This window comes from Mastigoproctus giganteus, chromosome 10 (assembly GCF_048544385.1).
Source record: "Mastigoproctus giganteus isolate SK-2022 chromosome 10, ASM4854438v1, whole genome shotgun sequence".
Classification (NCBI taxonomy): domain Eukaryota; kingdom Metazoa; phylum Arthropoda; class Arachnida; order Uropygi; family Thelyphonidae; genus Mastigoproctus; species Mastigoproctus giganteus.
In genome coordinates this window covers 159,203,153-159,217,693 of record NC_143584.1, presented here as the reverse complement: position 1 = coordinate 159,217,693, position 14,541 = coordinate 159,203,153, and the positions used below count along the sequence as shown (strand labels likewise).

The 14,541-nt window shown below is 36.4% G+C and overlaps 1 protein-coding gene across 1 annotated transcript in view; it reads right to left on the bottom strand.

The window, feature by feature from the left end:
• lt (vacuolar protein sorting-associated protein light) overlaps positions 1-14,541 on the bottom strand; it is a 286,135-nt gene that overhangs the window by 98,394 nt on the left and 173,200 nt on the right. Inside the window, exon 17 of the mRNA XM_090383057.1 lies at positions 11,053-11,245. Within this exon, the coding sequence (XP_090239183.1) occupies positions 11,053-11,245 (193 nt within the window). The remainder of the gene's footprint in view (positions 1-11,052; positions 11,246-14,541) is intronic.

Genomic DNA, 14,541 nt, shown 5'->3' with positions numbered 1-14,541 from the left:
TCTGCCTAAGTTCAGTTAGGCAGAAAAACATGCAAAAAAACACATTTTTGAACAGCAGATCAAATGGTAAAAAGGAAAAAATTTTCAAAAAATTGACTGAAATTTGTATTCCTGATCCAGAATTTCAAAAAAATAGTTATGGGAGATGAAATATGGCATTATCTTTGTAGTGCACAGACAAAACTTAAATTTTTTGTCTGTGCACTACAAAATGGGAGAATGTCTACACCCATCCATCAAGCCCTACCAGATATTTTATCAGATAGGGCTTGACGGGTGGGTATTCTCCCAGGTACAGCTTGTTACCGGGAGTCTAAAACACTGATGGAATTGATATCTGGGTGACACTTGAGTCAAGTGGACCAAATTTCAACCAAGTCTAGTCATTATGTGACAACCAAATCCTCTGCTTGCACCTTCACAATACTGGGACTGTTAATAACACTGAGTATAATTCCCAATTATAAGTCCTGAAATATGGTACCTAGTATACTGGAAGTGATCACCCAGGTGAAAACAAAAAAGATCAAAACCAATGTAAGTAGAGATCAAGGTGTGGTGTCCACACCACACACACAGCTGAATGCCACCCCTCTGTGTTATTAGGCAATACCACCTGGTATTGCCTAGTAACACAGAGTGGTGGCTTTGGAAAACAGCCCTTGAGCTTTGGGTTGCATATCACAAAATTTTCTAGCGACGACCGACAAACAGTTAAAATCAATTTATTGAAATATATAAATAATATATACATAAAATACTAAAACAGAGATAAAATATAAAATAAAATAAAAGCATTAAAACACAATAATATAAAAATATTAAAATACACAGTAAATACTCGTATTGAAAGCTACTATGTATTTTAAGGCTTTTATTTTATCTCTGTTGTAGTATTTTATGTATATATTATTTACATATTTCAATAAATTGATTTTAACTGTTTATTATTATTTATTCATTTCAATAAATTTATTTTAACTCAGTTTGTTGGTTGACGCTAGAAAATTTTGTGATAAGCAACCCGAAGCTCAAGGCGTGTTTTCCAATGTCCATTGTGTAACTATCAGTTTGCAGAAATTGTTTATGTCTGAAGCCCGTAATAGACAGCATTTGCACTTTGCACATCAGTGTAAAGCTCATCATATTATTCCCAGAGGTTTTAGATTCGAGGAACCATTCTCCTTTGACCGTATGAGGGGCACCTGTTTTGGCTTTGGTTTGAAAAATTTGGGAATCTGGATCAGTAGTGTTCATCAAGAGTTGAGAAGGATCATCACGAATAAATCCAGGCTCATGCAGGAATTAAGATGTTTGGTCTCTCCTATATTTTTTCTATGGTGGATCGCTTTTTGTGTTCCTAAGCCATATGTGTGACTGAAGCATATTGTGCACGTCAGTAGAATAAATTAAAGGTTTTATTATGAGAACCATATACTGCTAGGAACACACACACACATGAGAGATAACTTGCAGTTTGTATTGAATTTGGGTAGAAAAAATTATTTAAGGAGCAAAGTGATCTCTTAGCATGAAGTTTGCAGTCCTTCCTTGTAAACCTCCCATCACGCATTTGGCTTTGAGTGTTGAAGAGACTGCTAACCTAATTTGCTTTAAAACAGCTTCTATTTTGCAACACATCCGGCCTATGATCTTGCAATGCTTCTTTAACCAGCAGGCTGAGAAGTGGCAACTGAAGTTTAACATTGACAAATGCAAAGTATTGCATATGGGTAGCAATAACCCAAGAGAAACATACCAAATATGCGGAACTACACTCAGGGAAGTGGTGAAAAAGACCTGGGGGTAATTGTGCAGTCAGATATGACGATTTCTGAGCAGTGCAGACGGGCTGCAAGGGTAGGTCATGGAGTCTTGTCAATGATATATAGGAATTTTGTTAGCAGGGACAGAGAGGTGATTATCCCATTGTACAAGGCAATGGTCAGGCCACACCTTGAGTACTGTGTACATGTCTAGAGGCCTCATTTTAGGAAGGATATAGGGTTGATAGAATGAGTATAAAGAAGGGCAACAAGATTTGTGAAGGGAACAAAGGGGTGCTCTTACCAAGAAAGGCTAAGTTCTGCAAATTGCAGCGTCTGGAGAGTAGGCACATGCGAGACGATCTGATTGAGATGTATAAGGCCTTGAATGGGTTGAGCAAGCAGAATGCTGATGGGATTCTTCCTCTCGCTCAGATCAAGAACCTGAGGGGGCATAGATTCAGATTGTGGAAAGACAGTGGTAGAATAGATGTGTGGAAATTTGCCTTTAGCCAGCGGGTAGTTGATTGGTGGAACAGACTTCCGTCTTTTGTTGTAGAAGTTGATAGCCTAAATAAATTTAAGGCTGAGCTGGACAGGCATTTTGAACAAATAGAGGGGGTGAAATGGGAGAGGTTTTTTTTGGCTGATGCTGCATAAGATTGCTTTCTTGCATTGGATGCCTCTACTAATGCTATCACTAACAACCTCAGACAATGTGAACAGGAAGCATTTCTTCTTTGTGCAAAGACCACAATACTGTAGTCTTGCCTGCAGGTAAGGGCCGGGGCACTGTTGTCCTGGACAAGTCCGAGTATATTCGTAAAGCCCTTGCTCTATTGCAGGATCGGGAGGTTTATGAAACTGTGCAAGACTCCCCTGTGAAAGTGTTGGAATCTAAAGTCAATAAACTTGTGCATTCTTGGTTTTTAGCTAACATGATTACCAAGAACGTTCGCTGGAAGCTTCATGCGACAGGTTGTCGGCTCCCGCAGTTTTATAGGCTTCCAAAGATCCATAAACCTGATATTTCTTTGAGGCCCATTGTTTCTTGTTGTAATATACCTATGTATGAACTTTCTAAATATATTGCTAAGTTATTAGCACCCCTTGTTGGGAAAACTGGTTACATTGTTTCCAGTTGTAAGCATTTTTTGCATATTATTAAAGATTTTACTATTTCTGAGAGCGAGGTTATGGTCTCCTTTGATGTGGTTTCTCTGTTCACTTCTGTTCCTGTACACGTTATAGGTCTGCACATGCCTCTGATAATTTTCGTTGCACTGCTCGCACCTTATTCTCCCATGCTTGGACGTGATTGGTGGCAGGCAATTGGAGATTTCCAAAATTAGGGCCGAGCTTTCAAATTGCAGTTATACGCCTCAGGTTCTAGATAGAAGTGAGTTCTGGCTCCAAATTTGTTGCACAATCTAACCTTACTCACATCAATGAATTTATTTCTACTGTCTACATCCTCTATTACGGGGTGTATCGGAACGTCTTGTTAGGATTTTGCATCTTCATCATATACAATGTGTGCAAATTCCAGGGAGGAAATTACAGTCTATTATATCTAAGGTGAAAACACCTGTTCTTCCTCTCCTACAGAGTAGTTCCATACACCGCATTACATGTCTGGATTGTGAGGGGGGGGGGGGGTGTTATGTAGATGAGTCCAGCAAAAGATTGAAAGATCAGTTTTCTGAACATGAGGTGGCTCTTCGAACTGCTAATTTTGAATGCTCTGCGGTCGCTAAGCATTATTGGGTTGAGCAGCACAATCTTGATCCCCAACGGGATATTGAAATCGTCGACTATTCGCGTGATTACCGCCAGAGGTCATGGATTGAGGCACTGCACGTAATGTAGCTAGCAGTAATAGTATCGTGAATCGCACTAGGGGAGTGCATTTGTGCTCCATTATGGAATTTACTGTTTTGCAGTGCAGTGAGCGCTGGCGATCATCACATGTACATAATTCTGTTCTACCGACACCAGACTCATGATGCATGATCATGCTCAGCTGACTTTTGCTGTTGTAACCAACGATACATACTTGACTACGCCATTCACCGACTAAGCTGATGAAGAGGCATTTCATCTCGAAAGCTATTGTGTATTTTAATGCTTTTATCATATTGTATTTTAATGCTTTTATCATATTGTATTTTAAAGTTTTTATTTTATATTTTATCTGTTTTAGTATTTTATATATATATATATATATATATATATATATATATATATATTATTTATTTATTCCAATAAATTTATTTTAATTCAGTTTGTCGATCGTCGCTAGAAAATTTTGTGACAGAGGGGGTCGCATTCAACTCTAGGGGTGACTTGCATCAACTGATGCAATACCACACTTTGCTTATGGGAGTCTTAAAATGGTGAAACCCATGTTTTGTTTCCAGAGCAGAGCTCCAGCAACCACCATCTCGTCGATAGTGTCATGCAGTATGATTGACGTCCTTGAAGGTTATGATGGGCATCATAGTGAGATCTAATCTTTATTGCATTATTATTAGCCATATACTGCAAGGAAGCCTGAGGCTTATGCTGCACCAGCCTAAAAAAAAAAAAATCCTGAGTTACCCTGAGAGAGAGAGAGAGAGAGAGAGAGAGAGAGAGAGAGAGAGAGAGAGAGAGAGAGAGAGAGAGAGAGAGAGTTAGAAGTACAAAAGAATCACAAGAAAGATTATATCCAGCTCAGGACTTTGGGTTTGCCAAGCCCATACTCACCAGATGTGAGCCCCTGGGGGATTGACTGAATATATTAGTAACACTCTAGGAGGCAACAAAAAAAGCTTGTGCATAATTTCACTGTCTATTTTGCCAGATAGGGACTGAAGGGAGTCTGAGTAGTGTGTACGTGGGGGCATTGTCAATCAAGGAGCTGGGTGTGTTCTTGTTGTGTGGAAGCCATATCCAAACTTCATACATGGCCCCCCCCCCATATTTTTACTTTACTAAATACATCACAAAGAGTCAAACTAACAGAACAAACTTATCAGAAAATAGATCTAAACCTCTCAAACACTTCCTCAACCATTTCACAAATAAAAGCAGTTCTCTGAGTGAAGTTGGTTAGTACATACTGGTTAGTCTGACTTCAGTGGTGAGAATCTTAGAGGCAGTGATTAAGAGTGATTAAGTGCAATCTAGGGACATACACTTTGCTGTTTTTCTTTGCATCCTTTGCCAAACATTTCTTGTAACCTGCCTTTGCCTGGCTTACCTCCTTTGTAACTTGGTTAGAGACCAGGTTATATCTATCATAGGCTTCTGTGTAACCTGTTATTTTATATAGAGCTTGAAAATGGAAATTCATCTTTAACTAACCCACTGGTTAAAGACAAATTTCAGCACATCTATTCTACAATTGTCTTTACTCAATTTGAATTTATGTTGAGTCAGGTGAGTAATCTGAGCAAGAGGAAGAATCCCATCAGCATTGAGCTTGCTCAAATCATTCAAGGCCTTATACATCTCAATTTGATCACCTCACAAGTGATTAATCTCCAGACACAGCAATTCACAAAATTTAGGCCTTTCTTGGTAACAGCAATCCTTTGTTCTACTCACGAATCTCATTGCCCTTCTTTGTACTTATTCCAGCAGCTCTATATCCTTCTTAAAATGAGGCCTCCAGACCTGTATTCAGTACTCAAGGTGTGGCCTGACCATCACCTTAAACAAGGGAACAATCACGTCCTTATCCCTGCTAACAAAATTCCTGTATGTGACTGACAAGGCACCATGAGTTACTCTTGCAGCCTGTCTGCACTGTTCAAAAAAACCTTATCTGACTGCACAATTACCCCCAGGTCCTTCTCATTCTCTTGCTACCCTGAGTGTAGTGCCACCCAGTTGGCAAGTTACTCTGAGGTTACTGCTACCCATATGCAGTACTTTACATTTGTTATTGTTAAACTTCAGTTACCATCTCTCAGCCCGTCTGCTCAACTTTTCCAGAGCCTGTTGCAGGAGTGTACTAACATTGCTGTCATTTAAAACCCTGCCAACCTTTGTATCACCTGCAAATTCAGACAATAACTCTAGTATACCTACAACAATATCATTGATAAATACAGAAAACAACAATGGGCCCAAGACCGAACCCTGGGGGACTACACTAATAACATTAGTCCATGAAGAGCAGTGTCCATCGATTACCGATCTCTGCCTTCTCACACTCAACCGTTCTTTTATCCATTGTAGCAAATTGCACTTAATGCCATACTGCTCCAATTTGTACAGTAGTCTTCCATGTGCAACAGTATCAAAAACTTTCCTAAAATCCAAGTATATGATATCAAAATTATATTTTGCATCCAGTTCCTGTGTGACATCATAGTATCCAATCAAATTTGTCAGACAAGACTTCCCCTTAACAACTCATGTCATGTCTGAACTATAACTGCAGACTTGTCTAGATGATCCTGCATTGCTTCTTTAACCAGTGATTCCATTATTTTCCCTGGAACAGAAGTTAAACTAACAGGTCTCTAATTATCTGAGTCATCCTTTGATCCCCTTTGTGAATTTCACTACCATAAAATAATACAAACAATTTGCCCTTTCCAGTTTATTGGGCTTTTCTGTTGGTACATCTATAAACGGGTAGTAAACTCGATCTTATTCTGTTGGTTTTTACGTTAAGGTATTATGATGAAATCAGTTACCCTTCACTGAAATCTTCAATCATAGAAAAAACATAAATAAATTTTCAGAATCTTCTCTTCATTCCTATTTACTTATTACAATGGTGAAGGGAAAGGGACCAACGGAAAGCGCAAATGCTGGCAGTGCTAGTAAACAAAACAAAACAAAACAAAATTGAAGCAGGACAAAGTTTGTCATCTATTGCAAGGAATTAGGTCTCGCTGCTTCAACAATGAATACTATTTTAAGGGACAGTATGCATATAAAAGAACATGTTAAAGGATCAACGAATTTAAGATCAACAGTCATCACAAATCAGCATTCAGTGCTATATCAAAGATGGAAAAGCTATTAATAATATGGATGGAAAATCAGATTCAGAAGCAAGTGCCCCTGAGTCCAATGGCCATTCAAGCAAAAGCAAAAAGTATTTATGAAGATATTAAGGATAAGTACGACGAACCCCAACCCAATTTCATGGCAAGCAACGGGTTTAATAGTTTCAAGCATCACGCTGGTTTCCACAACATTAAAGTATGCAGTGAAATCTCCAGTGCCAATTCTGCAGCTGCAGAGAAATTTTGTGATGTGTTGGAAAAAATTATTGATGAAGGCAGCTATTTAACGCGGCAAATTTTTATCGTTGACAAGACTGCTCTGTATTGGAAAAAAATGCTGGATTGAACATACATTGCCAAAGAGGAAAATACAGCGTCAAAAGATAGGGCCAAGTTCATGGCAAGCAATGCAATGGGTGGTTTTAACAGGTTTAAGCATCATGCTGGTTTCCAAAACATTAAAGTTTGCAGTGAAGTTGCCAGTGCCGATTCTGCAGCTGCAGAGAAATTTTGTGATGTCTTGGAAAAAATCCCTTCTAAATCTCCAGAGCCCTCAACTTTTGCAGCGGTGTGCTCATCGGCTGGAGAGTTAATTCTGGCAACAATGCTTGAAAGGTAAAACTTGCTGACGTTATACTTGTTGCCTCTCTCTTTTTGAAATTTTATAATTTTGAAATTTTTGTAATTTTGTAATTTTTCCTGCGCATGAGATAAAAAAAATTAATAAATAATTCTATTTGCATGTTCGTCAAACATTTCTTTTTTATTTCAATCAAATTTGCAAGTGCTGCACAAGCATTTAGGGAAATTGACTTACGTAGAGTTCCGTGGAATGCAACCGTTACGTAAGTCGGGAAGTGGCTGTATTTACTTGTTCCAGAATGGCTCTTGGTAGTCCATGAGAAACCCAATACCTCGCTTTCCAGGCTGCTGCTCATCCATGAATCTCTTTCACCTCTGCCTGTGTCTACTATCAATCTATTAGTCTGTGAATCCCCCCCTCCCAACTAGCAGTTTTCTGACCCACCCAACAATGCTTCGATAGCATCAGCAAACATTCTTGCTCCCTTTCTATTTAAGTGTATCCAATCCTTGTATAAACAATCTCTCCTATTAACAAGTACAGACTACGCTGAGAAAAATTCTACCCCACAATCCTTGCACAATCTAACCAGGGCTGAATTGATTGACAAGGCTCTCATCATATACTCCCTCCTCTCATGTCTGGGAAGAATTGCAGACACCTTTAAATTTAACCGTAACTCATGACTTTTTTTCAACATGACCTGTACTTGTTAAGTAAGTCCACAGATCTCCTACTCTTAATGTCATTAGTGCCAACATATACAACAATAATATCACCTTTTGTGCCCTTAATAGATGATACCTGTTCTACAATGTCATCAACTTTTGCCCCTGGCAGACATACCCTGGTCTTATTCCACCTCTCCTTTTTTCACAATATATTTCCCGTCTCCCTGACAATAGAGTCATCGACAATAACTAGCTCCTATATGACCAGAGCATTCTGCCCCAAAGGTTGTCGCTGTGTTGCCTGATGCACAAGCGTCAGCTCTGGCATTGAGTTGGAGAGCTGAGAAATTGATGGATCTCCCATTTTAATTCCTTCAAAGGCATCTAGCCAACTCTTTAAACTCTCAGAGATGCTGATCAGAATGCTGAGTTGACACCTAATTCCTTGACACTCTGTGCACCTAGCGCGCACGCACCCCTTGGCTGGATCATGTCCTGTTACAGAAAGTCAGCAAACATTTCACAAGCACATTTTTTTAGGCTTTGGTGCACTGAAGAATTGCCCCCTTTGGTTCCCCCCTGAGCCACAACACTCCTGCTACTTTGTGCATGTTGCTTTGCTGCTCTAGTCTGGGGCATGATTTCTGTTTAAATATGATGCAATTAAGTAACAATGAAAATTAATAAGGTTAATAAATTTAATTGATTAATTTACTATACTATACTTGACTACAATACTTTACTAAGCTAATGCAATAATGAATATTCCACTATACAGTTTTACGTTATACCTTAGCTATCAAATTCGAGATATATGCTATCAAGTTACGCTATACTGTAATGATCACAATGTTAAATTAGTTATATCCTTATCTAAATCAAAAGATATATGCCCAAAAAGTGATTAAAACCTTCAAAATATTTATTTATCACAATTAAAACCCTACTTCTCTTCTGCGCTACTGGTTACACTACAATATTCCAGCCAAGACACCGATACAATAGCAGTATGAGTAGCATTGTAACTTACAAAATTACTAGCTAAATTTATAAAGTAAGCTAACGGCACCAATTTAATCTATTTGTAAAACACAAAATAACATGTTAACTAATCAAAAATATAATAAAAAAATTTCAAAGAAAACTTATCCGTTTGCAGCAGCTCCAGAAGTATTTTGGCAGAGTCACTCGCAAGATGGATGTAGGAAATAATTTTGACAGTTTACCTGGATTTCTGGAAAGCATTTGATTCAGCTGCACATAAGAGGTTACTGTATAACTAAAACATGTTAGAATCACAGGAAAAATTCTTAGACAGATTGAACGATAGCTGCAGAGCTGGAGGCAGAAGGTTGTGATCAATGGATATGCTTCCCATTGGACTAATGTAAGAAGTGGCATTCCCCAAGGATCAGTACTGGGACCACTATTGTTTTTGGTTGTCTTAAATGATATCAATGAATAGGTAGAGGACATGATGTCAAAATTTCATATGATGTCAAGGTCAGGAGAGCTGTTAATGATTGGCACCAAACAGAGCTTCTTCAAGATGACTTACACTTCAGGGATGATCAGAAAAGCAGCTGTTATGTTTTAATGCAGCAGAAAGCAAGGTCTTGCATTTTGGGAAGGGCTACCCCCAAAATAACTTATACACTTGGTGAGACTGACAGTAAAGGACGAAAGGAATTTGGTAGTTGTCATATGGTCAAACATGGAGTTCTCCAAGCAATATGGGCAAGCAGCTGGGTAACCATGATGTTCTATTAATGATTTATTGAACATTTGCTTATAGACTTAGGGAGGCTATAATTTCACTGTATAGGGCAACTGTAAGACCAAACTTCGAGTGCTGGTTGTGGACACTACAACTAAAAAAAGACATCAAGCTTTTTGAAGGGATCCAAAAATGGGCAACTCACAATCAGCAAAAGAGCAGCCATCTAAGTCAAGACTTTGAAAATATATTTGCTACTGAGCTTGAAAACTGGGCACCTTAAAGGAGACTTGACTGAGTTGTATAAGGCACCGAGAGGTGAAAGTAATTTAATGGTTAATTAAATAATTAATAAATTATTATTATTTTTATTTTTTTTGAATGGTGCAGCAAAAGCCTAGGGCTTCCTTGCATCATATGGCTAATATTAATACTACCATCATAGAATTCTGTTATGAGTTCACTGCTGCCTATATGTCTCACTGGGAAAATGAAGGGAATTTTCAGGTCACAAGGTTGATTGGAGTTGGGAGGTCAGACTGCATTAATCCCTTAGCAGGCACATTGCTTGACCTCATACCAAAAAAAAAAAAAAAAAAAAAAAAATATATATATATATATATATATATATATATATATATATATATATATATATATATATATATTAATTAATTAAAGTAACCTAGAATTACATCAATCTCAGTGTGAATTTTAGTAATTCGAGATATCAGCCATAAAAAAAAAATTAGACCTCACCATGCTAGTGTGAGGGATGCAATAAACACCATGTATATATCGATTTTTCTCCAGAGTCTTTAGTTCCAGCTTACTGCTATTACTAAATATATATTTTTTTTTTCTTGTATACAAATAAATGTCAAAATAAAGACTAGCATTAACTTGTGTGACTTTTTTTTGCATTCACACTAAGAAGATTAAGAATATGTAAGTTAAAAGGCAGCATTTGTTCATTCATTAATTCTTTTTTTTTTTTTTGTCATTAGTAATAGTTCAGTTTTACTATTTATTCCACTTTAAATTTAATACTGCAATTAGATGTCTTATTACAACACTCACACATTAAAATACATTTAAATTTCATGGTGCTCTTATTCTCATAATAAATGCCTATTTTAATTAGTCCTTACTGAAGAGGGCTGCTCCAAAATACACAAACATCATGCCCTTAAATTAAGTAACATATTGGGCATATAAGTTCTTATTTTAAAGATCGCCTTAACGTCTAATTAACAAATCAATTTTATGTAGCAAGTAAGAATATACAGATGAAGTGATCAGTAATTACCTAAAAGAAAGACAACTTCTTGACTTAGATTACGTTCTTGACAAACTGTAAGAGCACGTTCCAGTGGATAATTATTTGAACTACGCAAAAATGACAACAGCATAATAGGATCATGTTCAGCATACAGTTCCACTAAATCACCATGATATTCCTCACCCAAAGTAGGATCCTTCTGAAAGATTTTCTTCAGATACTAGATGGGAAAGAAGAAGAAATTTTTAGCTCATAATTTTCAGAATATCCAAATAAAGTTTTAATCACTACTATACAGTATACGGACTCCTCGGCTACTACATATCACTGCTATAATCACTACTATACAGTATACGACCACTCGGCTACAGCTACCGTAGCCGAGTGGTCAGGAGCGGGAGTGCAGTAGCACGCGCTCTTTGAGTAGACCGGGGTTCAAGCCCCTGACTGCTGAATACGGTCGATCTGCCAACCCGCACTGGACCAGCGTGGCAGATTATGGTCCATTTCCCTCAGCATGAATTGTTGAGGAGGCTTCCATCCTGCAGTGGGTTGATAATGGCTGCACTTTACCTTTTATACAGTATAAGCTTATATAAAGGGTATTTCAAAAAGAAGCAGGTGAAAAAAAAAAAAAGAAGCATATAACTGTGTTCAATTCTGAATGGTTATTAGGAGCTATAATTATTTGAATTTTTACACAGTTAATGGACATAGTTTTTTACATTTTAGGCACATTAGATTTTTATTTGTTAAATTAAATGAATTTTTTCTATTTCTGTCATTAATAAAGGCAAAAAAAAAAAAAACAACTAATTATTGTGTTACCAATTACTGTACTTCTTCGATTCTAAGATGCACTTTTCTCCCCTATAAATGTCTCTAAAAGCAGGGTGTTTCTTACAATCGCAGTTTTTTTTTTTTAATTTTCCCGCGTTTTGCACATGGCACCACACGTTTTGCTTTTACGTGGAAACACCATGTTTCCTGGTGGCACGACTAGCCAACTGCAGCCACTCAATGTTTCAGTCAACAAACCATTTAAGGATTACTTGAGAAAGGAATATGAATCGTGGCTTTCAGAAAAATTAAGAAAGGGCCGGCATCAAAATTGGCAGAATGGGTATGAACAGCTTGGAAGCTAATCCCAGAAAGAATAGTGCAGCACTCATTTAAAAAATGTTGTATCACCAATGCTCTCGATGGCTCAGAAGACGATATATTATGGGATAATGAAGATAACGATGATTCAGAAGAATCAGACTCTGAATGTGAAGTAGACTCTGATATTGATTCAGATGTCGACGGCTCAGAAGATTCAGGAGGAAGTGATGAATAACATACCTACTGATAAATACTATTGTTGTTAGTAAATTGAATTCTATTATAATAAAAATATTTGTTAGATATATTTTAGAGTTTTATTTTATTTATTTTTTTCTTAGAATCAAAGCTTTTTTCTGTTGGTGGTACTGAAATTAGGGTGCATCTTACAATCAATGGCGTCTTAGAAGCAAAGAAATACGGTAATTACTAATTAACTAGTAATACATAAAAGTAATTGTTTTCAATTTCACTGCATATACCTCCCAATGTAATATTTACTCCATGTTTTGTAATACTTTATTGAATAGCATGTGAAACATTACACATATTTCAGGCTCTGTAATTTAATAAATTAAACATCATAGTATAAGGTCAATTGTTGTAATGCAGTTTATTTATTTCTTCCTGGAGTTTAATAACAGTTGAAATAAAACAAGTATTTAACCTTCCTGTTGTGACTAACATAATAAACAAACAGTAATAATTCATGATTTAAGTATTTAGTAATCTGATAAAAAAAATGACTTATGCACTAACCGACCGAAATATCCAGTCCTTCAGCTACAATACCGTGTTTCAAAATTATGTATGCACACTTTAAAATTTTATTTTATTATTTTTTTATATATATATACACAAATGTAAATTTTTTTGATACTTTGAAGACAAAAAAACAATTTTTTTTACAACAATAAAAGTTTACAGATCTACATACTGAAAAGCACAAATCAGGTGAAATGTTTTTTGCTTCATGTTGAATTTTCATCCACAAACCATGTTTGTGGTTTGTGACCATAAACCTGATTTTTCAAGTATTCCCAAGCAAAAAAAATTTAAAGGGGCAAGATCTGGCAATCTTGGAGGACATTCAAAAGCACTACCTCGATGACCTATCCCATTGATCATGAAATTCATTGTCAAGATAATCAAAATAAAACAAAAATTTAATTACTGTAAAAAAAACTTTATTTTTAAGGTACAAAATAAGTTTAAGAAAATTAAATTGGTGCATATTGTTCATTAAATATAAATTTTTAAAGTGTGTCTATACATAATTTTGAAACACCCTGTATATGATATATGGATAGTTTATGTGATATGTATAAAAAAAAAAGAAATAATAACTGCCAGATTTATATTGGAATTCCAGAAATTATTATTCTGATTTCAGTGAAATTTGCATGGCTTGATAAATCTTTCTATTTTATGAAACTCCATTCAATGGAATGTCAAGTTACTACATGTGGATGACAGACAAAGAAATAATAATTGAGGGATTTCTATTGGCCTGATTTTAATGGAATTTGGGATGACTCAACAAAAGAGCCAAATATAAAATTTCGTGAAAATTACCAACTGGGAATAAAAGCTGCCTGATTTTAATGGAATTTGGGATGACTCAACAAAAGAGCCGAATATAAAATTCCATGAAAATTACCAACTGGGAATAAAAGCTGCCTGATTTTAATGGAATTTGGGATGACTCAACAAAAGAGCCGAATATAAAATTTCGTGAAAATCACCAACTGGGAGTAAAAGTTATTACTGTGGATTGATATGGTAAAGACAATAGGTGCTTTACACACATATGTCAACATGCCTAAAAATGGTTATGTAGTTTAGAATGGATAAAAAAATAAAGAAATAAATAAGAATAAGCAGACATGAGCTCTGGACAAGTGCTCCTATGAACAAATCCTACATAATGCTAATGAACGCAATGTCATTCTTGAACTTTGGACTGTTGAAAGGTAATCCTACAAAACAACAAGTCACACTAACAGACATGAAAAATGCCAGAAAAGGATACTTACTGAAGTATATAATACTAACAATGAAGGAGGGGGGGGAAACATCTCAGGAAGGGAAAGAAAGGAAAAAATCTCAGCCTCTGAGCCATTGTTGATGGTGCTTAGAATACCTCTCAGTCACATCTTACATTGATATTTTTGACCAATCTACTATATATACACACACGTTATATTACCACAAGTAATCACACACTTGCATGTTTCAAAGAATCTTTTACATATACCTGGTGGTTATAAAATAAAGTTTCCCTATTCAGGAGACCCTAGTGTCAAAACATTAGAGATAGTGCTGTGAAAATCGGTGGGTATGTCATTTAGAGTATGGGAAAGTGATTTGTAGAAGGAAAAAAAATATTTAAAATTTCTGCCACCAGGACAG